Genomic DNA, 26,880 nt, shown 5'->3' with positions numbered 1-26,880 from the left:
AAAAAGATTCCCTCTGATTTAGTTGCAAACATTTCTGTATTTTGGCAAGTCTCTTCACATGCTGGCCTTTGTCAGTGTTCTACTTAAAATAGGGCATCCAGACTGACCTATTCTCCCTTCTGTGACCTGATACAGAAGCAATACATTGGGAATCTGTCTTTAACCTCCATTATCCCATAGTGCTCGGCAGATCCTTCTGCCCCAACTTCTTACACACGACTCTCTCTCTCTCTCTCTCTCTCTCTCTCTCTCTCTCTCTCTCTCTCTCTCTCTCTCATTTGTAGCTCATTTTCTAAACCAAAGCATGAGATTTATATTCAGCCCCTCAAATCTGATCTCACTTTCAGCTGTCAGAAGTTTGAGACAATGTTTTTGCACTCCCTATTCGTCACTGCTCTCAACTCTTAGTGTGCAGGGACATTTCCCTCTACATCTTTGAACACGGACTGACACACTTAGAAATCTCACTTCAGATGGACATGACTCACTCACAGGTGGCCCTTTGAAGCTTTAGTCCCATCAATACACCAGATTCTAAGTCCTGTTTCCTCAGCCTGCCTTCCAGAGTGGCCTTCTCAAACGGCTCCGTGAATCCCCAACGTCATGACAATCTCCTTGGCCAGCGGCGGGCGGCCTCTCAGAAGGAAATGGAGCTCCTTTACCTTTCAGCCGAGACATGTGGGGACACTTGGGACATGCCCGTCAGTCCTTGTGGCAAACTTGCATGGTAAAAAAAAACAAAAACAAAAACGAACAAACAAACAAAAAAAACCAATTCAACAATTTGGAGAGGCCAGGGAACTTCTTTTCCTTTTAGGAATTTTCTGCTGACAAAAGGGGCTTTTAAGGTGTATCTGAGATCACAGTCAGACTTTTCTAAAATGTTTTCACTCATATCCTGCCTTATTCTTTCTTTAGTTGGTAACAGAAACCTTTACTCTCAGTTCCGGTTCCAAATGAATGGCCTGCACACACACAGGGGTGGGACCCACACCCACCTGAGTGCTCCGAGGGGCTTCCCTGTACACCTGTCCACAGGTGGACCTCGTCCAGGAAAATGAGACTCTGAAAAGTCATTGGAGAGTAGACGATTTGTATTAATTCTATCAATTCCTTGAAGAATTCATCAGTTTTCCTTCTTTGGGGTAAGGATGTGGCTCAGTGAATAAAGTATGTGCTCTGCATGCAGGAAACCTGAGTTCAATCTACTCCAGAACCACACACACACACACACACACACACACACACCCCCTTAGTCAGCATTTTTTAGCAAGGCCATGCATAGACAAAACTTTGAATTATCATCCTGGGAAAGAGCTCTTAAGGTTAACTACTCTTTTTTTTTTTTTTCCTTTTTGGTTCACACCCGGCAATGCTCAGAGGTTACTCCTGGCTCTCCACTCAGGAATTACCCTTGGTGGTGCTCAGGGGACCATATGGGACGCTGGGAATTGAACCCGGGTTGGCTGCATGCAAGGCAAATGCCGTACCCGCTGTGCTATCGCTCCAGCCCCCAAGGTTAACTACTCTTTAAGCGAGTATATGAATCTAATTTTGTACTAAAAAGGTGACATAAAAACAGATGCTGTCACAATGTGTAAAGTCACAGTGGGAGTAAAAGAATCAACTGTAGCTCCACCCCTTAAAAAATAAGCACTTTTTTTTTTAAATGCTTCTATCCTATTTTTGAGGCGAAGGATAATTAAGCTCGTGGGTGTAAATACTTTTAACAACTTCTGGCTTATACTGCCAAAATCATTTCCCAGAGGCCGCATTAACGTCATTTCATGAGCAATATATGAAAGTACAGATTTCAACTCAACTTTTGCCAACTTCGGATGGTACATCTCTGCTAATTTGAATTTGCATTTTTATTAACTAACACGGAAGCTGTTTCTACACGACTGTTTACTCAATTCCTTCTTTATCTGCTTCTTCCCTTTGCCAGCTCATTTCTATGGCTCATTCATTTGCTTCTGACTCCTGCTCATTACTTTCTCTGCTGTTCATTTTTATTTGCCATAAATTTATTAATTGAATAGTCAATTCTGTCTCTCACACATCTGCTGCAAATGTTATTTTCTTTATTTTTTTAACCTTAACTTTAATTTTCAGCAAATGTTCGTTTCCCCGGTAGTGTTTTGTTCCCCCACCCCCTCCCCACAACCTTAAAAGCCAGAGTTGTGCCAAGATAATCACAACAAATGCGAACCAGGCACGGAAATCACTTGGCTGTAGTTGGTTATAAATTTGTCATCAAATGATTACCATCAAAATGAAAATATAATTTGAAAAAAAAAATCAAAGGAAACCCTTCACCCCCTCCGCCTGCCCTGTGAGTCAGCGGTCTCTGAGTGGGGACATCAGAGAAGGGGCCTTTAACTTGACTATTCCTGCACCCCTGCTTCTTCACCTGCTTACTTGGGGGAACTATTAATGCTCCTAACATGGCTTTTAATTTTTCTTTTTTTAGAATCACTGTGAGACAGACCCTTACAAAGCTGCTCATGATTGGGTTTCAGTCCTACAGTGCTCCAACACCCATCCCTCCACCAGTGTACATTTCCCAGCACCAGTGTCCCTAGCTCCCCGCCTTGCCACGCCCCCCGCCTCCATCACCACGCCCCCACACCGCTCCTCCCACCTGTGTCTTTCCCTCTTTCTCTCTTTTTGTGCATGATGGTTTACAATACAGGTGCTAAGAGGTCATCGTGTTTGCTCAGGATGTTCAGTATTTTTATCAGGATGGTATATCTGGAGTAGCTTTTTTTTTTTTTAACTGAGTGGCAGCTTTGGGGTGAGAATGTGACTGCCAGGGCTTCTGGATGTAGAAGGAGGCAGGGGGTGAGGTGGGGAGGTAGCCCATCCTGACCCTGAGAAAGCCTGGAGATTTCAGTCACAAAACCCTCATACTCAAATTTTCAGCATACCCACATACCCAAATCTCAGCGAGGTTCATCCCAAGACAGTGGAGTCTGGTTGGGGCATGGCAGAATTTTGGATTGTGGGAGCAAGCGGCTGCTGGGGTCTCTGTTTGGGCGGGCACCGGGAAAACTCGGCCCCTTCTAATCTACCCAGTTCGGTTCAGCCCTGCATGGGTCAAAGATTGACTATGTCTTTTGATCTCTTTTGAGATTTACTCATGGGTCTCTGGAGCAAGGCTGGTCAATGAGCTCATACGGCTGAGGTGGTCTGTGGGCGTGGTTCCCACATACCTCACGTTTGGCACTTTAATTTCTTAGAAAACTTGGTCCTGAGTTGTTGGAGTCCATCCAAAGGCACAGCAGCAATGTGGGGGTGTCAGGAAGTCTGAAGGCCCATCAGGCTGCTGATGCCTTCACCCCCCCACATGTCCAGGTTGACTTGCTGGGGGGTGGGAGGCAGGGCACTGTGCCCTCCGGGCCCCAGTGGTGGCAGCAGGGACCGGGATGGAGGCCAGGGCTGCCACCATTCATGGCTCAGGCACTCTGGGTGGGCCATAGCCACTAGTCAGTGGTGAAACGTGCCCAGGGACACGGCCCCCATCCTCAGTCACAGACAGTTGATGCCCAGGGAAGTTTTTCCCCATAACGTGCTGCTCTGGTGGCATGAACTGGTCTGGGGAAGAAACGGTGGCGGTGACAGCCTGGCGGCGGTGACCCCAGGTGTCCCCTCAACTCCGGGACCACAGTGGTGACAAGCTGGGCCTGAAGAGCCCTTCTCATCCACGCTAAGTTTCTGCTGCCCTCAGCACTGAGAGCCTCAGAGGCCACGCGGGCACCGCCACCATCTGCACATGGTCCGCTCCGGAGTACCCCGCCACGGGCGCCAGTTTGGTTCCACCAAAAGCTACTCTTTCTGAGAGAAAGCATTTCAAGGGCACTTACAATCATTCACGCAGAAATGTTCTGACCCCGTTGGCCCCGTGGTGGAGAGCGCTGAGAGCCGCCGTGGCCCTGCCATCTTCTCTGAAAGCCACCAGCCAGGTTTTGGTAGACAGGCTGTTGGTACTTCCTAGTAACCAGCTGTCCAGGAGGTGGCTCCTGGGTGTGGCGTGAGGAGTTCTGTCACCCCCTATGCCACTGCTTGGTTTGGCTATTAGTTTTTTTGGTTTTTTAAAGTTCTTATTTTTACCTTAGCTATAGCATGATAATTTGCAACATTGCATGGCCTTCCTTATATTCAATTAATCTTTAATTGGGGGGAGCATAATCGGGGGACACCTGGCAATGCTCAGGGCTGACTCCTGGCCCTGAGCTCAGGGATCACTGCTGGCAGGCTCAGGGGACCATATGGGGTGCCAGGGAGCAAACCCGGGTCAGCTGTGTGCATGGCAAATGTGACCTTCTCTTCCAACCCAAGCGCTCTGCTTGCTCACACTCTATCTGGGATTAAGTATGTGTGCAGAACAGGTTGGGAGGTGTCAGAAACAGGAATGTCACGGCTTTCATGTAAAAGGGACAGGATGGACGACAAAAACTTGCTGAGGAATTTGAGGAAACTTGCTAATACTCGTTTATTTACTTACTGGCTTTGGGGGGCCATACCTGACAGTGTGTAAGGGCTATTCCTGGATGAGCTCAGGAGTGCTCCCTGATGGTGCTTGGGAGATCGTATGCGGGGCCAGGGATTGAACCAGGCTTGGCAGCATGCAATGCAAAATGCCTTCTCCCCTGTACTATATCTCTGGCCCCTAATTTAAATAGAAGTTTCTATGCCTGGTTTCTGAGGTTAGTTCCCTAAATAACCTCCATTCCAGTACTAGCGTTCTGAAAACATCATCCAGGGTGCTTCAGAGAAAAGTATTCTGGAAGAAATATATTTATCTTAAGTTGGCATGTCATTCTAACTTTTGGCCACCATTGTGTAACAGTAAAAAAATTAACTGTTGATTCTTTTTTTTTTAAAGATACAATAAGTCTATTGTACTGGATTTGACAGTGAGAAAATCAAACCTGAAATTATTCACTGTGAAAAGACATATGCTCTTTCTCTGTATTTTTTAGACCTTTAACTTCATGGGTAATTTTATACTGTATATATCCTTTGAACTTTGTATTTCATTAATCCAAACCTATTACCCATGCAAAATGCTATTAAATATAAATGTTCTATATTTATTCAATTCTATTGTGCCTTAGGGTTCATAATACCATGTTTTAATTAGTAATGCATGACTGTTTATTCTAAGACTCTAAGTAAAATTACTGCTGTAGCAGTCTCCCTTTATTCATAGGAAATACATTCCATGATCCTTAAGAAAAATATCATATAGTTCAGCAAGTGGAAAAGAACACCAGAGCAATCATAAACTTGACTTCTTAAGCTTCGAAGTCTATTTAGCTTGTGACCTTAAGCAACTCATTTCACCACCTGGCACAATACAATTACATATCATCATTCATATATTAGTCACATAATCCAATTTGAGGGGAAATAAAACACACACATACACACACATAAAACCAGAAAGAGGTGATGACAGGTTGTGTTTTCACTGGTAAACACGTTAAGGACGCTTGAACCCCTACCTTCTGATATACAGCTGTCAACAGACGTTTATTAAATCTCAAGCCAATCCAATACCAATACTAGTGAAATATGTTTCTCTTATATTTAACTCAATCACAAAAGTACAACAGAACAGATTTTGAAAGAAATGTAAAAACAATGATTTTGCCCTTCTACAGACTGTACTCTGTTCTAGATTAAAACTCTTAATGCTATCCTATAAGACCTGATTGCAGCATTTAGAACAATGAGTAATCAGAATGGAGATTTCAAAGAAAGATGATATGTGTAAGGCATGAAAGGTCATGGAGTGGCTGGAGCAATCGTGCAGCGGGGAGGGCACTTCCTTTGCATACAGCTGACCCAGATTGGATCCCCGGCATCCCATACAGTCCTCTGAGCACTGCTAGGAGTGATTCCTGGGTGCCAAGCCAGGTGTAACCCTGAGTGCAGAGCACAGCCAAGTGTGGCCCCCCAAACCCAAATAAATAAATAAAAGGTCATGGAGCACTGGAACATGTGCTGAGTCTTGAAGGTGGAGAATCACTTCCCCAGAGTGAAACAGAAAGTTCAGATAATAAAAATAACAAAAAGGCCCAATTCCAAAGTTTTCTTTATAAATATTTTGTCTTACACAAGGCTAGAGACAGTAACTCAGACTGATACTTTTATGGATGTTTTACCAATGTTTTCCCAAAGAAAACAACCACAATAATCAAAAGGGTGCACATCAGATTAGTTCTTTCCATAAAATTCAGAGAGCCGCTACTTGCTGTCACTCAGGAGAGGAAATGAAATCCCATAATGCAAGGGACTGATTAGTTTTTGATATGGTAGCACAGCAGGTAGGGCTTTTGCCTTGCACACGGCCAACCCGAGTTCGATTGCTCCATCCCTTTTGGAGAGCCCGGCAAGCTACCGAGAGTATCCCACCCGCACAGCAGAGCCTGGCAAGCTCCCCGTGGAGTATTCAATATGCCAAAAACAGTAACAACAAGTCTCACAATGGGGACGTTACTGGTGCCCACTTGAGCAAATCGATGAACAACGGGAGGACAGTGCTACAGTGCTACCCTCTTAATCAGGGAATTAAATATGATGGAAAAACTCAAGTTTTCAGAATAAAAAAAAGTTCAAATGTAATACCAAGAAAAATGTTCTTAACTAAGTAACTAAGTATCTGTGCTTTCCCCAATAATAAAGAAACAGAGCAAACAAATTAGATAAACCACTCTAAACTTAGTAGCCACCTTCAGTATTTCAATAATCCACAGGAATGAAATTTTTAAAAATATGATGACATGATTTTTTTTACACTAATAAATAAAAGGCAGAGCACAGAGAACAAAATCTTACCACCTGATACAGTCCTATTCACCCCGTCATACCCTCACCTCCAGTCTCCTCCCCTACAGCCCACTAGCAGACAGCCTATACTCGGTCTACACAGGGCTTTCTTACTGCTTTTGTTCCCTAAACGCTCCCAACCTGCTTCATTTCAGGATCTTTGGATTTGCTCTTCCCCAACTGCCTGGAATAAGTTCCAGAGACTTCATGGCTGGCTGGTTCCTTCCTAAATTTCAGGAGTCACTGCCCAAATATCTCCTTGCCAAGGATTCCTTGGGGGGATTCCTACCCACCCACCCATGCTGGCAATCCCTGTCTCCTCCATCAGCCAGGTCTATGGACAGGCCTTCTTCCTCTGATGTAAATTCCTTCCAGAAACTACTGTTATCTATCTTATGGACTCTTGGCGCACCACAATGCCAGCCCAACCCTATTATTTCCCAGGGCTGCTCACCTGTGACCAGCCAAGGACTCTGTGGTGACAGTCACGGAAGACCGTCATTCCCACAGACGCTCCATTCAAGGTCAACACACCATCCAAACAGACTTGAGCGGCAAATCAAAATCAAACTCGCTTTCTGAATTCTGCTGGAATCAATGTTTTAACCGTTGCAAATATACTGGTGGTCATGTTTTAAGCGACATTTTCATGGCACCAAGATGTGGTGATGCAAAGAGGTTTATTTTAAGGAAAGTGTGTACTGCACTAAGAGATCGCACGTGCTGCTCCAAGACACAGAAGAGAAGGGCCGACCTGCTGCTCGTAGCGCTGCTTCACCTCCTCCAGCTGCCACAGGAACTCCTGGGACTGCTGCTCGCGGAGAGACCTGGAGCGCGTCAGGTCGGCTTCCACGCGTTCCATCTGTGAGGGGAAGATCCAGTGTTAAATCCCAACCATCATGTAGACTGCCTTTTTATTTATTTTTATCTTTTGTAATTTGTCCATTCGTTAAAATGAACTTCTGGTTGCTCTTGTTGTTGTTACTGGCTTGGGGGCCATGGCCACTGAGGCTTGGGGGCTCCTCCTGTCTCTGCTTGTGGGTCATTCCTTGGGGTACCCGCAGGACCAGGCAGTATGGGGGACTCAACCTGGGGCTCGTGTGTGCAGAGCACTGAGCTATTGCCCAACTCACTGGGTTATCTCTCTGGTCCTAAAATGGCACTTTAAATTTTATGAATTCAAAGTGCCTTCAAATTGGTGAATTTAAAGATGGTAAGTGGTGATTTAAAGATTTAACTGGCGAATTTAAGGATGATAACATAAAGCTATGCTTATTTATTTTAATAGTTTATCAGGAATATTAAAATTGATATAAAATTAACTGAATTTTGTTCTAAAATGACATAAAAATAGAAAAATCATTTTAAATATTCAATTATTTATTAAGATTTCATTAAGGTCTTGGTCTGTACTGACTTTCAGAAAATATTTACAAATCATGCATCTCCTAAGAGATATAACCAGAACATAAAAAGAACTCTCAAGGGCCAGAGAGATAATATAGCATGTTGGGTGCTTAGACATAACCAAACACAGGTCGGATCCCCGGCACTCCATATGGTTCCCCAAGCATCACCAGGGGTGATCCCTGAATGCAGAGCTAGGAGTAAGCCCTGAGCATTGCCAGATATGGACCCCAGATGAGAGAGAGAGAGAGAGAGAGAGAGAGAGAGAGAGAGAGAGAGAGCAAGAGAGAGAGAGAGAAAATTCTCACAACTCAATAAGTAAGCAAGAGAAACTGAAAGAAACTTCTCCAAATATACAACTGTCCAACAAAAGATGACAAAAGATGTTTAAAATCCTGGTCATGGGCCAGAGAAATAGCGCAGAATGTAAGGTGCCAGCCTTACACAAGGTCAACCTGGTTCAAGCCCTGGTCCGCATACGGTCCCTCAAGCCCCAGGAGGAGTCATCCCTGAGTACAGAGTCAGATGTCAATCCTGTGCCCTGCTGGGTATGTGTCCATTTCCACAAAGAGCAATGTCTAAAGCACTGTCCTCCTGTTATTTATCGATTTGCTCGAGCGGGCACCAGTAACATCTCACAACAAATTGTGACACTTGTGTTACTGTTTTTTGCATATCGAATACGTCATGGGTAGCTTGCCAGGCTTTGCCGTGCGGGCGAGATACTCTCGGTAGCTTGCCAGGCTCTCCGAGAGGGGTGGAGGAATCGAATCCGGGTCGGCTGCAAGCAAGGCAAATGCCCTACCCGCTGTATTGCTCCAGCCCTCCACAAAGAGATAAAATAAAATAGAGCATTTTTAACACAAAGAAATATCCTTGTCACGGGGTAACTTCAAATGAAAATAACTGCTTATCACCTTACACTCACTAAAATTAAATGGTTATGACAACAAGTGTTGTTGAAGATGTGGAGAATTAAGAACCCTCCTATACTGTTGATAGGGAGAGAAATAGAATTGCCAATTTAGAAGGTCCTCAAAAGGTTCAAAACTGAATTACCACAAAACCAAAGCATTCCACTACTTGTAAAAAAAAATGTAAACGTATATTCACAGAGAAGCTTCTGTTAAAATGGTCACTGGGCTGAAGCAATAGTACAGTGCATGGAGCATTTTCCCTGCATGTGCCGCACCAGGGTTCCATCCCCAGCACCTGACATGGTCCCTCGAACATCACCAGGAGTGATCCCTGAATGAAGAGCGAGGAGAAAAGTCCAGAGCACAACCGGATGTGGCCCAAATCAGATACCAACAAAAAAATGTAGCAGCATTATACAAAACAGCACCACAGAGGAAACCCAATGTTGGCCAACTAAATACGCAAACACGGCAGAGCCGTCCACATATGACTGAACAAGTAATGACTGAACACTATTCAGCCAACTAAAAAGCTGGAGGTACAGATACACATGCCAGCACGGACGCGCCTGGCACACAGTATGCCGAGAGAGAGGAGACAGTCGAAAAGACCGTGTATCACATAATCCCGTTTATAGCAAACATCCAGAACGAGCCAATCCACGACATAGAAAGTATGTGGGTGGGGGAGTGGTGACAGAGGGGGGCTGAAGTGGCGGGTAGGGCGTTTTCCTTGCACGCGGCCAACCTGGCTTTGATTCCCAGCATCCCATATGGTCCCCTGAGAACTGAAAGGCGTAATTCCTGAGTGCAGAGCCAAGATTACCCCTGTGCATCGCTGGGTATAACCCAAAAAGAAAAAAAAAAGTAAGTAAGCAGGGATGAGAAGGAATTCAGGAGGGCCAACTGCTGAAATGTGTTGGGTTGCCTTTCGAAGTGATGGGAATCTCCATCAGCGGCAGTGCCAGCCGCATGACTCTGAGATTACAAGTCTTCGACTTCAACACTTATAGTGGGGAAACTCTTGGAAATGTGAGTTCTAACTTGGGGACCCTGTCATTAAGTCTCTATCTACCAATGCCGAGGCCTCCCAGGCCCTCCACCTACCTCTCACCTTCTTTTCCCCCTGTCCTACCCATTGGTTCTCTAAGTCTCAGACCATGACCCCCACTGATGGGATTTGACCTGTGTCCTGCCCCTGGCATATCCTGGGGGCCCGTGTGAACTCCAGTTGAGCTCCACTGTTCCACTGTTCTGGAGCACTGTCAAGCCTGGCACCAGGGAGCTTTCCTGGGTCACCACTTTGCAAAGGCCAAGCGTTCCCTTCATATAGGGACCTCCCTGACTGTCCTGTTCTCAGCTGCAGCTGACCAGCCCCCCCCCCCCCCAACACATATGCATTCCCCACACCAGCTGTCCTTCAGTTTTCCTTCCCCTGCTCTCAACCATCAAACAGAACACCCGCAGCACACGATATAACTGACTTGCTCCTTAGCACTCCTCAGCACTTACCCACCATGAGGTAAGCCCACCCCTCACATAGTCCAGCCATCCAGCAAACATACCACCTGACTCGCACACACACACTACTTGACAGATGAGAGAAAGAGAGAGAGAAAGAGAGAGAGAAAGAGAGAGAGAGAGTATACAATTTGGTTTAAAGTTTGCCCAAGAACTAATGCTGAAGAGTGCCAGATTTTTTACAGCACATTCCAAACGAATAAAGAATCTAGATTATGGGGCCGAAGCGATAGTAGAGCGGGAAGGGCATTTGCCTTGTAAGCCGCTGACCTGGGTTCAATCCCTGCCATCCCATAGGGTTCCCCAAGTACCACCAGGAGTAATTCATGAATGCAGAGACAGAAGTAAGCCCTGAGCAACGCTGGGTGTGATTCCCCCCACCCCCCAAAAAGTATCCATACTATGGCATGATGTTTAACACCTAACAACTACACTGCAAATTCCAAAGTCTGATAATCCAAAATCATTATTTTCCAAACTCAGTGGTTAGAGTTTTAATATTTCTGAGCTCTAGGTAATGAGTATTATGGTCAAGGTACATTTGCTTTAAAAGAAGAAGAAGAAAGGAAGGAAGGAAGCGCTGACAGGCCCACTCTGTTTCCGTGGAGCCTGAGAGGAGCTCCGAGGCTCACTCCGGCTCATTGTTTCCGTTTTCCCTCCTCCATCTCCACGCTGCAAACACAGCCTTGGCAAGCCCCAAACAATCCCTAGCTATTCCTTTTGGTTTGCTTTTGTTTGGGGGCCATACCCAGCAGTGCGGGAGGGAGGGAGAGGGTGCAAAGGGGGAGAGGGGATTTATTCCTGGCTCTTGGCTCAGGGAACACTCCTGGCAGAGCTCAGGGGACCAGATGCAGTGCCAGGGAAAGAATCAAAATCAGGTTGGATGTCAAGCAAGAGCCGTGCCCTCTGCACTGACCTCTCTGGCCCTCTGTGGCTATTTTTTTTTTTTTTTTGCATTTTGTGTCACACCGAGCAATGCACAGGGGTTACTCCTGACTCTGCACTCAGGAATTACTCCTGGTGTGGCTCAGGGGACCATATGGGATGCCGGGAATTGAACCCGGGTTGCCCACGTGCAAGGCAAACACCAGACCAGCTGTGCTATCGCTCCAGCCCCCATCTGTGGCTATCCTTGACCCAAAAGCCTCCTGCTCTTCTAAAAACCAAGCCCGATTTTCTCTCCCCTCTGTGGTATGCTTACAGCTCACCGACAGACAAAAATGCCTCCTCTCTCTCTCTTCCAGGATTTAACACCACTATTTTCCTGCTCTACTGAGATCCTGTCTATAGCAGAGAGAAATGTGCTAGCTTTGTTTATTCATTTCAGTCCTGAGCTCCCAAATAACAGAAACTCTGACTTCAAATTCTTTCTGTTGTATCCACGTTTACTAATTGCCCTGGTATGCAGAGTAAGTGTGCAGCGAATTCTTCATTTGCCTTCAAGAGCAGGCAAAAGCCAACAGGGAAGAAAAAGAGAAAATCAATCAAGAAGGGAAGGTTTGGTTTTGGTACCTTCAAATCAGACCTCTGTGTTAAATTAATAATTGTTTCTCATTTTATCTTAACACAGATTAAAGGTTAAAAGTAAATAAACATTAAAATACTTAGAATAGAAATTAAGAGGCCCTTATGTATCGAGCTGAAAATAAGAGTATTTTCTAACAGAATTGTCTTCTCTAATCAAAACTGAAAACAATGTAAGACGAAAAGACCTCTCACCCTCAAACACTACAAACATTTCAAAATAAACAACTGGTCCGAAACAATGAAATGCATGCCATGTTAAATTATACTGACCGAAAATGCAAGGCCCCAGTCCATTCTCCTTCCACAATCAAGAAGGGGGAAAAAAAAAGAACTGTAAGATATGTCATATGAAACATAAGGATCCCAGTTTCTATAGACGCAAAGATTCTGCTTCTTCAGACATCATTCCACATTCCATGATGGCATAAGACATCCAAGTGGAATCCCTCATTCTTTCAACAGAGGTCTAGTTTTTATGAATTCAACAGCACTAACAGAATGAATCTGATCTATAATCTCTAAGAATTAAGAAACCACTGCCCAGGATTCTGAGAGAGAGTACAGCAAGTAGGGTCCTTGCCTTGCAGGGGGCTGACAAGAGCTTGATCCCGCGTGACTCCATATGGTCCTAGAGTTCACCAGGAGCGATCCCTGAGCACTAAGGCAGGAGTAAGCCCTGAGCACCACCTAGCACAAAACACAAAACACAAAACAACAATAACAACAACAAACAGCTAAAGAATTTTACTGCACTGGGAGCCAGTGACAACTTCCCTAGTTGACAGCAGTGATTTTCAGAATTCTCTTGTCATGAGAAAGCCAAGCTTTTTCCAAGGATATAGCTAATTACTATCCTGCAGCTGATGACGGTAAAGAAAAAAGGAAGAGAATTTAAAGTCGGATATTTCACAGCAAACACACTTTAATGAGGAGAGATGTTCGAGAGAAGAAACACTAACTCGAAAAGACAGTGGCTAGCAGAAGCCCCGGAGGAACTAGTTAGCTGACATTGACGCAGTCAGTTTACAAGATTAAAAAGTTTCACTTTGGACTTGCTGCCAATACTTCAAAAACATACCTGCCTTTTGCAGTCATCTATTTGTTTCACAAAGAATGGTAAATAAAGAACACAATTTCTTTTGAAATTATTGTATACATACAGAAACAATGGTAATGCATTTTCATAATCAAAATATATACATTTCATCTAACTAATTGCTGACAGCTAACACTTAAAATGAGTTTCTCCACTGGAGTGAAAATTAGGTTATTTAAGCAATCTTAAATCAGATAAAAAAGTTCTTCTAAGTGAAAGAAACTGTGAGGCAATTTTTTTTTTAATTTAAATACGTTCCATTTTCTCTCATGGGCCTCATTTTTGAAAAAGCACTTCTCTTTCAAAAACAAACTCAAAGCTTTTATTTTTTTTAAAATCAAATTCCCACTGTCTGCTCTCTACAGCAGTTTCCAAATGGGAAAGAATGCCCCACAGCTCTGCTGGCGTTTACAGAGGGTTTCAGTAGGAAGAAAAAGGAGCGTTCCACACAACAGAAAAAGACGGCTTAAAAAACACACCAGCTATGGAAAATATGAAAACATGATTCTCCACATAATGAATCTGGGGCCTGATATTTCTTCTAGAATGTATGCTACATTAAGTTCATACTTTTTAATCAACTGAAACAGAGGTCTTCTAATTTGCTCCTTTGGGACCAGACATACTCTAAAGTATTAGTGCTTGCCAAAATTTGCTGTAAGACAATTAGTTTTCTTGACTTAGTTTAGCTACAAAGCTTTCTAAGTTTCTCATCATCATCATATTATTATTATGTTGTTGTTTTTATTATTATTATTATTATTATACTCACACCCAATATGCTTTCTCCATTTTAGAAACTCAAATGCATTTGCAAAACTAGGGTTGAAGCCACTACGTAACAGAAGATGGGCAATGTGCTCTTAGGTTCCCGTTGCTGTGACTGTTCACCTCTGCGTCACTAGACAGGTAAAGCTGATGAGAACGGCTCACAGAGACAGGCCCAGGGTATAGGATACAGAGGGGAGGGGAGGAGCTGGCACTCCCCACCTCTGCCTTCCCTGGTTTCATGGCAGAATTATTTTTTTGCAACTGGGCAGGGTTCTTGATATGAAGGTTACCGAGAGCACAGCATCTCCAAGGACGCCAGTCCTGCCATGCAACTCTTGGGCCCCCTTGCTTTGTTAGAAGACTTCATCATCAAGTTTTAACTGGTTGCCAACTTTTTCTGGTCATACACTACTTTTTAGTCATTAACAAACAATCCAAAAAATATTTCTGAGCATACATCTTGTATACTATATATTCCTGAAAAACAAAATACTGTAAGTTGAAGCAAGATAAAGGACGGGCACAGTTAAAGCCAACCATCTAGAGAGGTACCACAACTGCCCTCTATGTTACTGGTTAGGAGTCAGGTGTGGGGGCGACGGGGGAGACAGGAGGAAACTGGGGACACTGGTAGTGGGAAACGTACACTGGTGAGGGGATGGGTGATGGAACATTGTATGATGAAACCCCGATCATGAACAGCTTTGGAACTGCGTATCTTGCTGTGACTCAATTTAAAAAAAAAAAAAGTTACTGGTTTGGAAATTTTCCTCTAGACCTTCACTCTGAATTTTCAGCAACCTTTATTTCTGATAAGAGACTATTATAGATGAATTCTGGTTTTGCCTTGCCTTTTTTTTAAAAGTTCATTTAGTCACTCTCTGTCTTTTGATTATTTTGGTTGGTTTTTAGGTCACAACCAGAGATGCTCAGAAGTTACTCCTGGCTCTGCACTCAGGAATCACTCCTAGCGGAGCTCGGGGAGCAAACCATTCTCTTTTGTCTGAAAAAGCCTTTGTATCCGCCTCATATCTGAATGCTTTTGCAAGGTTATGTATTCTCGGCTGGAAGTTTTTTCTCTTCTGGTCATGTGAAATGCTACTCCATATGGTATATGAGATGTCGAGGATCAAACCCAGGTTGGCCACATGCAAGACAAGTGTCCAAGCTACTGTGCTATGTCTCCAGTCCCCATCTGTGCCTTTTGATTGTGCGTGCAGACTTTCCATACTGAGGGAGACTACTGTTGTTTGGGGATTACTCACTGCTGCATCTTTTGATTTTTGGTCACCTCATATTTCTCTTGGTTTATTCTTTTTGTTTTGATTCGATTTGATTCAATGTGACTGACTTTCCCTGGTGATTCTTTCCAGTTCTTTGGTTTTCTGCCTAAATATATCTGCTCCAGATACTTATTTTGTACTTTGTCGTGGGGAATGCATTACACTTCCCATATTAAAAATGAAACAAAACAAACGAACAAACAAAAAAAAAAAACAACTGAATTTGTCCTGGTATCCACTCACCATCATTTAACTCTGTCTCATCTGTCCATTTCTTCCCCCCTTTATAAATCTCACAACCCAAATCATGGTTCTTTCTGCTTCTGTTAATATATCTCTGGCCAGCCTCTTGGTTGAGGTTTTGTGATCTTTTCTTTCGCTTCATGTGGAACGCCTTTCAGCATTTCTTACCGAGAAATATAACAGCGAACCATTCTCTTTTGTTTGTCTGAAAAAGCCTTTGTATCCGCCTCATATCTGAATGCTTTCGCAAGGTTATGTATTCTCGGCTGGAAGTTTTTTCTCTTCTGGTCATGTGAATATGCTACTCCATTGTCTCGAATTCTATTTTGTGGAGTTTCTGCGTAGAACTCTGATGGAAACCTGGGAAAGAAAGGCGCCTTTCTATGCCCCTTTCTTCTCTTCCCAAGCAGCCTTCCTATGTCTTGGTCCTGGCTGTTTGGGGTTTTAGAATTCGGGTGTTCTCTCCGCTGCCTGGGCATCTGCTCCTCTGTCAGACTGAGTCCTTGGGTGTTTTTCCTTCGAGTACAGCCCCTGCTTTGTTCCTGCTCTTGTCACCTTCCAGCACTCCCGTACCTCTGAGAGTCTCCTTCCTAATGAGGTCTCCTGCCTCCATACGCTTTCTTCATTTTCCTTCTGTCTCTTTTCTCTGTCCCCTGCCAGCTGAATCTGTGATGTCATCTTAAATTTTTTTTTCTTTTGGTAAGAGTTCTTGATATAAAGGTTCCTGAGATTTTGGGGTCACACCAACAGTGCTCAGGATTTACTCCTCACTCGGTACTCAGGGATCACTCGTAGGCGGGGCTTAGGGAACAATATGGGATGCAGGGATCAAACCTGGGTCGGCCACATGCAAGGCAAAAGCTTTACCTGCTTACTGAAGCTCTGGCCCCTTATATTGAATTTTTGATCTGCACTCTTCTCTGAGATGGGAGTTGACTTGTTACCTTTTCCACACTGGAGTGGACTTGATTCAATGTAGACTTTATAGTCAATGTCTCTGGACTTTGCACACATCTTCAATTCTTTGGTGAAGTGCTCTTTGTGAGATCTTGGACTTTCTGTGTTTCGCTGAGATTCTCTTAAGTTAGAGTTTTTGGTCGATAGCTCTCTTTCATCCTTCAGCCTTTACTAGCACGCAGGCCCTCTGGAAGCATCTTCCTTGAGGGACCATTGCTCACACGTGTCTCACGCATCTGGGCTAGCCTCTCCTAATTGCCTACAGGTGGCAGTATGGCTTCAGTGTCGGAAGTCGCTGGTTTCTAAGACCCTGGGTAGACAGGGGGATGGCCATGAGGAGACTGACAACCTCCATCAATGGGTCGCGGGGTTTGCCAGTGAGGGGTGCCCAGGGAGAATCTGCCCAGGGAGAGAGGTCCACACAGCCCTCCTTTTCTGTGTCCCAACAGCCTCTGAATCTCTACCTTTGGGCTGGGAATCAAAGGTTGTACTAATCTCTGATGTAGGGACAGAGACTCTGCCTAGAGGTCTAGCTGAAACTAGTCCCAAATCCCAGGGCTGAATTTTGGCATTTCTTTTGTCCCAGAGGTTGGTTTCTGCCTGCATGGCACCTCTGATGGGAAGTTGGGCTGTTATTTCTATAACCCTGTCACTCCATCTGACAGACCTGTCTGCACTGATGGCATCTACCGTGTGCCATCCTCAGGGATCAAGGACCCCTTCAGCCCCTTCAGCTCCAATCTGTTCCCTTTGCAATCATGCATTTTCAGAGAGACACATGCCCATGTCTCTCAGGAAAACTGGGCTGCTAGTAAGTTAAGATCTTTTGTGCATGTGTTGTTGACTTCAGGTGTACTTCAGTGGGGAGCTATTCTTGCCATTCTCAGAACAGCATTTCACTGGAAGTTGTCTGGGTCACCCAAATTTTGGCTGTTGTGCATGACAGTGATGTTAGCCTTTGGAAATGTCTACCCTTCTTTTGATTAAACTCATATAGGGACAAGGCCGCAGAGCTTGGAGCAGGCTTCACATTCTACATGACCCCTGTAGGGGCTGAGTCTCGAGCCACCCACTGGACAGTCAATTGTAACAGAATGGCTGACAACTGTATTTGGTCTTTTTTTTATCATTTTCAGAAACTGGTAAATTTCTCATCAGCAGTGCCTAAGAGCTTTCAAACAGCAAAATGAAGGTCAATGCAGCAGTTTTAATTATTATTGTTCTTTATTATTATTATTTTGCTGCATAGTGGTCAAAAATAAGCATTCTCTTTCATGTCAAATATTAGAGATATATTTCATGTTTCTTTATGGCCTACTGAATTTTATTACAGTTCCGCAAGAATAAGAATTTAATGTATGCAGAATGATTGGATTCATTTGTAGGATATATATATATAAAACATAGTATGAGACTAATGCCCAAGAACAGTAGAAACAAGAGCCATGAGGACTGGAAGCTTCCATGGTTGAAAGCTTGCTACAAATGGTGGTGGAGGGAGGGCAGCTAGGACAGAGAAAGGACCGCTATGACAAAGTTGGTTGGAAATGATCACTCTGGACAAGAACTAAGCACTAGAAGTAGGTAAAGGGACAAGCACAATAACGTTTCAATGTCTGTACTGCAAACAATGATGTCCAAAGGGGGGTGGGTGGGAGAATGAAAAGTGCCTGCCATAGTGGCAGGCTGGGGAGAGGGAGGCAGGAGGGAAACTGGGGACACTGGTGGTGGGAAATGTACACTGGTGAAGGGACGGGTGATGGAACATTATATAACAATTTCAGTGTATTACATGGTGACGAGAGAGAGAAAGAGAGAGAGAGAGAGAGAGAGAGAGAGAGAATTTGGTTTTGTCTCCTTGGTCTAAGATGTAGAAAAATATATTAAAATACCCCAATGATAACTTTAGATCAATTTTTCATGGATTCCCAAATACTTTCCACATATGATTATATATATCACTGCCTTTAGAATGCAAAAATACACTCTACATCCAGTTAGTTCATACTGATGATCATTTGTATGGTAGTAGTACAACCGTACCTGCCTCTTTGCCTTTTTCCAGAATTTTTCCAACATCTTGTAATAGAAGCTGAGGAATTTTTAGTTGGATCTTTTATAAGTAGCATATATATATATATATATATATATATATAGACTGAAAAGCTAAACAATCTATTTTTCACTAGAAATATTCACCTATTAACATTTATTATTGATCACTTGACATCCTGTTACTCGAGCAGGCATCAGTAACGTCTTCATTTGTTCCTGTCACGTGGTAGTGTAGCCCAATGGCATCTACTCATTCTAGAAACACGAACAGCCTCAAAATGATCATTCAGGGTCTTGACGAAGAAGTCTGACCATCTTGTAGGTGGGCGGTCACGCGATCTTTGACATCCCGTGGAATCCAGTCGGTAATGGCTCTAGTCCAGCGGTCATCTCCAAATCTCATTACATGTCCAGCCCATCTGATTTTCAATACCTTGGCAAATGAGAGAGTGTCCCTGATTCTTCATCATCAACAGAGGTCGGAACTCCAGATTCTTTCTCTCACTTGAGTGAAGCATGATACTCCAAGCATAGCTCTTTCAATTCCTCTTTGGGAGACCTGAATAGCGTTCTCATCCTGTTTTCATAGGGCCCAGGTCTCTGAAGTGTATGTTAATGCAGGAAGAACAGTGGAATTGAAGAGATGTGCCCGGAGCTGGAGGTTCTTCATCCTCTTAGCTATTTCTTCGACACTCTGGAAGGCATTCCAAGCTGCTCTCTTCCTCCTGCACAACTCAGGTGCCAGGTCATTCGTCATGTTGACTTCTCGACCTAGGTACATATAACTGCTGTATTTGGAGATATTCATTCCATTGGGAGTGAATGGAACATCAGGAACGAGGCTGTTTCTCATAAACATTGTCTTCGTGAGATTCAGCTGGAGTCCGACCTTTCCACACTAAAGGTCGAAGTCAGCCAGCATTTGTGCCACTTGGCTGATGTTTGGTGTTATTAGAACGATGTCATCAGCGAAGCGGAGGTGGTGTAGTTGCTGACCATCTATCTTCACTCCCATTCCTTCCCATTCCAGTCATTGTATGATGTTCTCAAGGGTGGCATGGAAGAGTTTCGGTGAAATGGTATCACCCTGCCAAACCCGTCTCTTGACATGTATGATCACTTCCTTGTAGAATGATTAGACCCTGGCAGTGAATCCAAAAACTCTTGAGCTCATTCATCAATGTGGCGTGGCACAAGCCTCAGGCAACTGCAAATGAATGTCTGAGCTCGCAAAGCAGTGCAGAGAAGCGTCCAAGGAAGATTCAAAGAGAGAAGAGCAGCAGTGCTGGCAGATGCAGCAGAAGCAGGAAAATCATTTGCAATGTCCGCCTGTCCTTCGCCAACTACAAGACCAAGATGACTGCCCTCCAATGTCCCGATGTATCTATCACATGTATCTATCACATGTATCTTCCAGAAGGGCAATGGAGAAGATTATCCACGACTTCAACTCAGATCTCTTTGATAGCCACATTCACCTGCCCACATACCAAATTCCACAGGATGGATATGTCATTCCGAAATCTGACACGCCATTTCATCGGTAAAGAAGTGAATAGCACCCGGCCCAGACAAGATCAGACCCGAACACCTGAAGAACCTGCCATCAGTACACATCAATACACTGGCTCGGCTCTTCACAAGCTACCTGTCTGAATGCAAGGTTTCGTCCCAATGGAAAACCAGCACTACTGTACAAGAAGGGGGACATCCATGACATTGGCAACTATTGCCAGATCTGCCTGTTGTCTATCGTCTACAAGCTGTTCACTCAAGTCATCCTGAATAGGATTGGCAGAACACTAGATGAAGGACAACCATGCGAGCAAGCTGGGTTCCTAAAAGGATTCAGCACGATCGACCATATCCACACGATAACCAAGCTCATTGAGGTTTCTCGGGAGTTCAAGATGCCGCTCTGTCTAACATTCATTGATTTAAAGAAGGCCTTTGATTCTGTTGAGACTGAAGTGGTCATCAAAGTCCTGGCCAAACAGGACATTCAAACTCAATACATCAGGATCCTCTGTGAGCTGTATTACAGATTCACTAACATTTATTATTGCATTTTGTTCATTTTTGCTTCTGCTCCTTTGGCAATAATCTCTAGGGTTTTGCCTTTACCCTCTCAAGATCTTAAAAAATGCACTAGTTTGCTAAGCTTATTAATGTTGATGTTTATACATTCAAATTATCCAACACCACTTCCCTTGCTTTAGGGAACTCGCCTATTCCTGATAGTGCACTGTGCTCTCCCCCCCCAACCCGCCAACTAACTCTCAGATCTGCATCAGCTCAATCCAGTTAAATACACAACTACTGTATGCTAATTACAGCTAGTATAGCCTATATAATCTTAAATCTATCACTATCACTGTCTTCCTGTTATTCATCGATTGCCTTGAGCAGGCCCCAGTAATGTCTCCTTCGTCCTAGCCCTGAGATTTTAAAAAATGCCACATTTGAGGCTCTTTCAGAGTCAGGAGAATGAGACCCACCATTGTTACTGGTTTTTGTTATATTGAATACACCACGGGGAGTTTGCCAGACTCTCTGTGTGGGCAGGATACTTTTGGTAGCCTGTCAGGTTCTCCAGAGTAAGAACTAGATGATAAGATGTCACGCGGCCAGCCGCATGCTTCCAGGAGCAGAGTTTTATAGTCTCTGGGTCTTGGCCGTCGATGGGATTACAAGACCACGGCGCCAGGGCAGTTGGTGGGTGTAACGCCTACATACTGGAAGATGGGGGATCTGGGTGGAGAAGGTCCAAGTCCCAATCCGAGCAGGCGTGGAGTTCTACGCTCCGAGTCCCACACACCTGGGTTCCTCGGCCGGTTCCTTCATGCGTGAGGCTCGTCCAAAAGTGCAGAGAGTGGTCTTAAGCATGGCTGTGGCTGGCTGGGGGTGGGGAGGGAAACTCAATCCACCCTCCTCCAAAGGGCCCTGGTGAGGACAACCAGGCACAGAGGCAGGAGACTCTGTCTATAAATCCATGGATTTATATTTAAGTTGCTATTAAATTGATATCTTCTACTACATATAACTTCTCTTTTAAGGATCAGGAAACACTTACATTCTACTTGTTTATTTTAATAGTTAAATTTGTTTCTACTTCATTGGACTCCATTGCCCTTTATTCATCCTTATTTTTCATGTGATGGGATCCCACGTAAGAGACACCTTTTCAACAGTAGACACAAGGACCAAGAATATTGCTCCGTGGTTGGAAGCCTGCCTCATGGGCTGAGGAAGAAGGCTGCTGCGATAGAGAATGGATCCCTAAGTCAGTGATGGTTGGAGGGATCGTTCAGGATGGGAGATATGTGCTGAAAATAAATAAAGGACAAAACATGATGGTCTCTTAGTATCTGTATTGCAAACCAAAATGCCCCAAAGTAGAGAGAAAAGAGTAATAGGGGAAATTGTCTGCCATAGAGGCAGGGGGAAGGTTGGGATGGTTGGGGGGGGAGGAGATATACTGGAGACATTGGTTGTAGGAAATGTGCACTGGTGGAGGGATGGGTGTTCGATCATTGTATGACTGAAACTCAAACACGAAAGCTTTGTAAGTATTGCTCATGGTGATTCAATTAAAAAAGAGACCTTTTGCTTCATCTCTGGATTATTTGAGGTGTTCATTTAATGCTTTTCTTGAAAAGAAATATGTGCTATATATTATATATTATTAAAAAGCTAAAAATATTACAAGTAAAAATGTTTCTAGTTGTGTATAAAATTAGGTCCAAATCTTTCTCCCTTAAAATTTAAGACTATGACACAATGATCATTCTAATTCTTTGCTAGTTTCATTCTTACAAAAATTTACAGGATTTTCACTCTAGTTCTGCCATTCAATCCCTTGCCCAGAACTGAAAAGGTTATACTGCTGTACTTTCATTTGCTATGTGGCTTCTACATGTAGACCAAGTCTCTTGTAAGGGTCACTACTTCTCTAAAGTTTTTTTGCCAATGTCAGATCTTTTTCAGAAGTACACGTTTACTCTGAGACTTGGAATACAAATGCTTTCTTGTTCTACAGAATGTTTTCACAAGTCCCATATTGTTTGCTTATTTTTTCTCCCTACTTACAGATGACTTCTTGTGATATCAATATAATGCTGTAAGTCACAAAAGATACATTTATTAAGCCAATGGTGCCTTGTCATATTCTTAACTTTTCTCAGAAACTCGTGTCATAAGTCATGAGAGATGCATTTATTAAGCAAAAGATGCCTGACATATCCTCAACATTTCTCAGAAACTCGTAAGACTGTGGACACACCATAGCACTTTCTTTTTTAAAAAAATTTTTTTATTTTATAAAGTAGTTCACAATACTTGATTACATTTAATATTCAAACACCAATTCCACCACCATTATAGCTTCCCACCACCATATTGCGGATGTTTCCACCCCAAACCCCAATCCTGACCCAAAGCAGAACCGAAATAATATATTCTGTATTGTTTATTATGAAAATCTGCTGAGAATGTGAAAAAAAGTATCCTTAGAGGAAAGAGTGTGAGGATTGTTGTATTTCACCCAGGGGCCATTAAGCCCTTCTATAAGAGATCACTAACATGTTGTTAAAGGTTGAGCCTTGTGTTATATATATATATATATATATATATACACACACATACATATATATATACACATACACACGTATATGTATATGTATATCTGTAAAATATATATGTATGTGTGTGTATATATACATATATACATGGGCTGAAGTGATAGCACAGCGGGTAGGGCATTTGCCTTGCACACAGCCAACATGGCCGACCCAAGTTCGATTCCTCCGCCCCTCTTGGAGAGCCTGGCTAGCTACCGAGAGTCTCTCGCTCGCACAGCAAAGCCTGGCAAGCTACCCATGACGCATTCAATATGCCAAACACAGTAACAACAAGTCTCACGATGGAGACATTACTGGGCCCGCTCGAGCAAATCGATGAAAAATGGAAGGACCATAACATATATACATATATATGTATATATATATATACATACATATATATATATATATATATATATATATATATCCCTCTCTAAGATTGGTTACCTCCTATTTTGAACCCTATCAAATGTGGTACAGTAATCCCGGAGTATGGGTAGAGTATTTGGTTTGAAGTATTGTAGCACTTTTAAATGCTCTATTGTTAGCCTCTTAAATAGTAGACCTTAAAATTCTTTCGATAGTTTTCCAGGTGTCACCAAGAGTTAAGCCCGTCAGTCTGAGAGTTTCCTCCACTGCTCAGTCACTTACTAGAATCAACGCACACTGCTGGGCCTGGGTTCTGATGGCTGCAGACTGGAAAGAGACACACATCCACAAAGCACAGCAGGGACTGAGTCTCCACTTCCTGGAGATTTAACTGCTGCCCTAGGAAGTGAGTGGACCTCTGACCCCAATCTCAGGACCCCACTGCAGGTCACCATAAGGGGGAATCTGAATGAAAAAAAAAACAAGAACGCACAGTCCCCAAGGCTCTGCAGTCCAGGGCTGAGACCAGCAGCAAAGCTCCGGCCACCAGAGAGCTACAAAAACCAACACCACCACAGGCAAGGAAGGCCACAAGCCTGAAGATCATAGAAACTGTGAAACAAACCCTGACTAGGAGAGTTGCTAAGATGTGGGATATTTACAGGATAAAATATATTCGGTGTTGAAGAACTGCACTTAATCGACAAGGATAGGATAGAGGTGTGCAGAAGAGCAAGTAAGATGGACAAAATCTGTACACTGACCTAAAACAAAACAAAAATGCAGATCGCACCTCCCAAATGCATTATTAATATACAAGGATATTATCTAGGCAGATGAAAGTCTATGACGCAGAACAAAATGAGTTACAGTGGATTTCTATGAGGCGGAAATGAGAGGGAAGTGGTACTCAAGGTGCATAGCAAAGCCAAATAAAGCCCCACGCATCATGATTTGGCTCCGTGGGGTTAAGTTTATGCACACAGTATTAACTGCCAGGCTGTCACGATGGGTGACAAGGTGCTTGTCATAACTGTCTTGAGCATTTTGTAAATTTAATCTTTTTTTTAAATCCTAAAACAAACAAACCACTTGTACTGGAATTGGACACAGGTTCAGGTCCTGCAGGGCCAGTTGAGGATACCACACTGCCTAGAGCACAGGGCCAGGAACAAACTGGACTTGGGTCCTTGGTTCTGTAGAAACTGGTTGCGCAGTTTTACCTGGAGGCTGATCCACAGTCCCAGGTGAGAGACCTCCCTGCCCCTATGCATCTGGAGATGGGGACTTATGACTGTGCCTTGGGCCTAGCCGTGTTTAAGGGAGCCCAGGAAAAGGGAGGGAGGGAGGGAGGGAGGTAGCCCGCATCTGCCACTGTCACTGGCCACCTCTCTGCGCTCACAGTCAACAGGAAGCTGCTGCCCCATGGAGCCCAGAGCACCAGGGGTCTCTAAGCCCCTTTGCCGCCAGAGCTCTGCAGGGCGCAGGGTGGGCCCACCAGCCGAGCTCTCTTGAGCAGGCTGCAGTCCTGGCCACGGGCACCACTTCTTCATGTGGCACAAATGAGGCCCCTTTGCCCCTTTTTCTTTCTGAATCCTTGCGCCAAGGTAGAGTCACTTCAAGTGAAAGTCCCTGAAAGTCACATATGGCTGCTGTGGCTCCGTCAGAGGTTCAGGGCCTGTGGGGAGAGCTCTGTGGCTGGGACACCTGCCCTGCAAGTGCCAGGGCAGTCCCTGGGACTGCCAGGGGTGCCAGGAGAGATCCCCTCAGGGGGGCCAGCTGAGGTCCCCAGGACTGCCGGCCATTTCTGCAACTAGAGGGGTCAGCCTCATAGTGAGCACCCCCTACAAGATGTGTGAGCCAGGAAACGTGAGCCCTAGCAAGTGCCCGGTGAGCACTGCAGCAACCGACAGTGAGCGCCCCAACTTGAGGGTGGCCCCCTGCAAGCACAGGTGCCGGCACCGCCCTGGAAGGTGCACGACCCACCCTCAGTGAGCACTGTTGCCCGGGGAGCCCGCCCAGAGGCCAGATGGGGCATCCGAGGTGAGCACCAAAGCTAACGGTACAAGCACCACAGAGCCAGGCATGCATGCGAACCCCCATCACTGCTACAACAGGCACCAAGGAAGGGGCCAAGAAAAACGCAGAAATGTGATCGAGATTAGCGGGGGAGGGGGGCTTCCAACACAGAGGGTGGCTTCCAAAAGCGGGGTGCACCTCCTATCTCTCTGGAGAGCCCAGACACAATGATTGACAGAAACACCCACACACCCATGCCCCCACAAGGCTCCTGAGAGCAGCCAAGGGACGCAAGTGTCAGGTGCGTGCAGACAGACCAGCAAGTACAGCAGCAGTGGCACAGCCAGGGGATGGAGTAGCTCTCAGATCTAAAGAAGGATGGCATTTTGCCTTTTTGCCACAACACGAATAAAATGTGTGTGTGTGTGTGTGTGTGTGTGTGTGTATGTGTGTGTGTTTGGGGAGCAAAATACGCCAGAAGGGGGAAGGGAACTCTTGGAGGAGATGAGGCATAAGTGGGAGCCGAGGAACCAGGCAAGGTGCCCTGGAGGCCAATGGGAGCCAAGCTGGGAAAGTAGAGCAGGGGTTCATGGGGGCACAGGGGTCGCCAGGAAAGTGGTGGCGGGCATCAGCTGAGCCTTCTGCAGCCGGTACAGCCTCTGGCGTTAGGGCCCCTCACCTGCTCCTTCATCTGTGCGTAGACCTTCTCCGAGTTCAGCTCCACCTGCAGCTTGAACTCCTCCAGGGCCGCATCCGCCTGCTGGGCCTGCAAACGCTGGGCGTCCGTCACGCGTGTCAGTTGCTCCTCTCTCTCCCTACAGGTTACAGAGTCATTGGTAAATATTCACACACACACCCCCGCCCAGATCAAGATTTTAAACTAAACAATACTCCAAAATTAAACTCAGCTTTTGACTTCAAAATAAAATATCCGCCTCTCAAAAGTTGAGCAATAAAACTACCTGTCTCTGGAGGAAAGGGGAAGACGCGAGAGGGACTAGCTAAGGACATGGCCACTTTCAAAGGTTGTCCAACAAAGAACGCTCAGTGTCACCCTGGCCCTCCGCTGGTGGGGGTATGTCTATCTGGCCATGCCAAGGATACTGCTCAGCCTTAAAAAGTTCCGATACACGCTACGCAACATGAAGGAACATCACGGTAAGTGAAAGAAGTCAGAGACCAAAGGACATCAGCAGCGTAATTCCATTTATATGCAACATCCAAGAGAGGTCGATCTAGACAGACAGAAAGTATATCAG

At 44.7% G+C, this 26,880-nt stretch overlaps 1 protein-coding gene across 1 annotated transcript in view; it reads right to left on the bottom strand.

Annotated features, from left to right (window-relative positions):
* The window catches only part of CEP112 (centrosomal protein 112), a 468,287-nt gene that overhangs the window by 249,080 nt on the left and 192,327 nt on the right, over positions 1-26,880 (bottom strand). Inside the window, exons 18-19 of the mRNA XM_056127155.1 lie at positions 26,301-26,436; positions 7,592-7,699 (exon numbers count right to left, since the gene is read on the bottom strand). Of these exons, the coding sequence (XP_055983130.1) occupies positions 7,592-7,699; positions 26,301-26,436 (244 nt within the window). The remainder of the gene's footprint in view (positions 1-7,591; positions 7,700-26,300; positions 26,437-26,880) is intronic.

The sequence above is a fragment of the Sorex fumeus genome, unplaced genomic scaffold (genome assembly GCF_029834395.1).
Source record: "Sorex fumeus unplaced genomic scaffold, SorFum_2.1 ptg000063l, whole genome shotgun sequence".
Classification (NCBI taxonomy): Eukaryota; Metazoa; Chordata; class Mammalia; order Eulipotyphla; family Soricidae; genus Sorex; species Sorex fumeus.
Note: the sequence above shows the minus strand (reverse complement) of the source record. Positions and strands in the feature narration are given on the sequence as shown.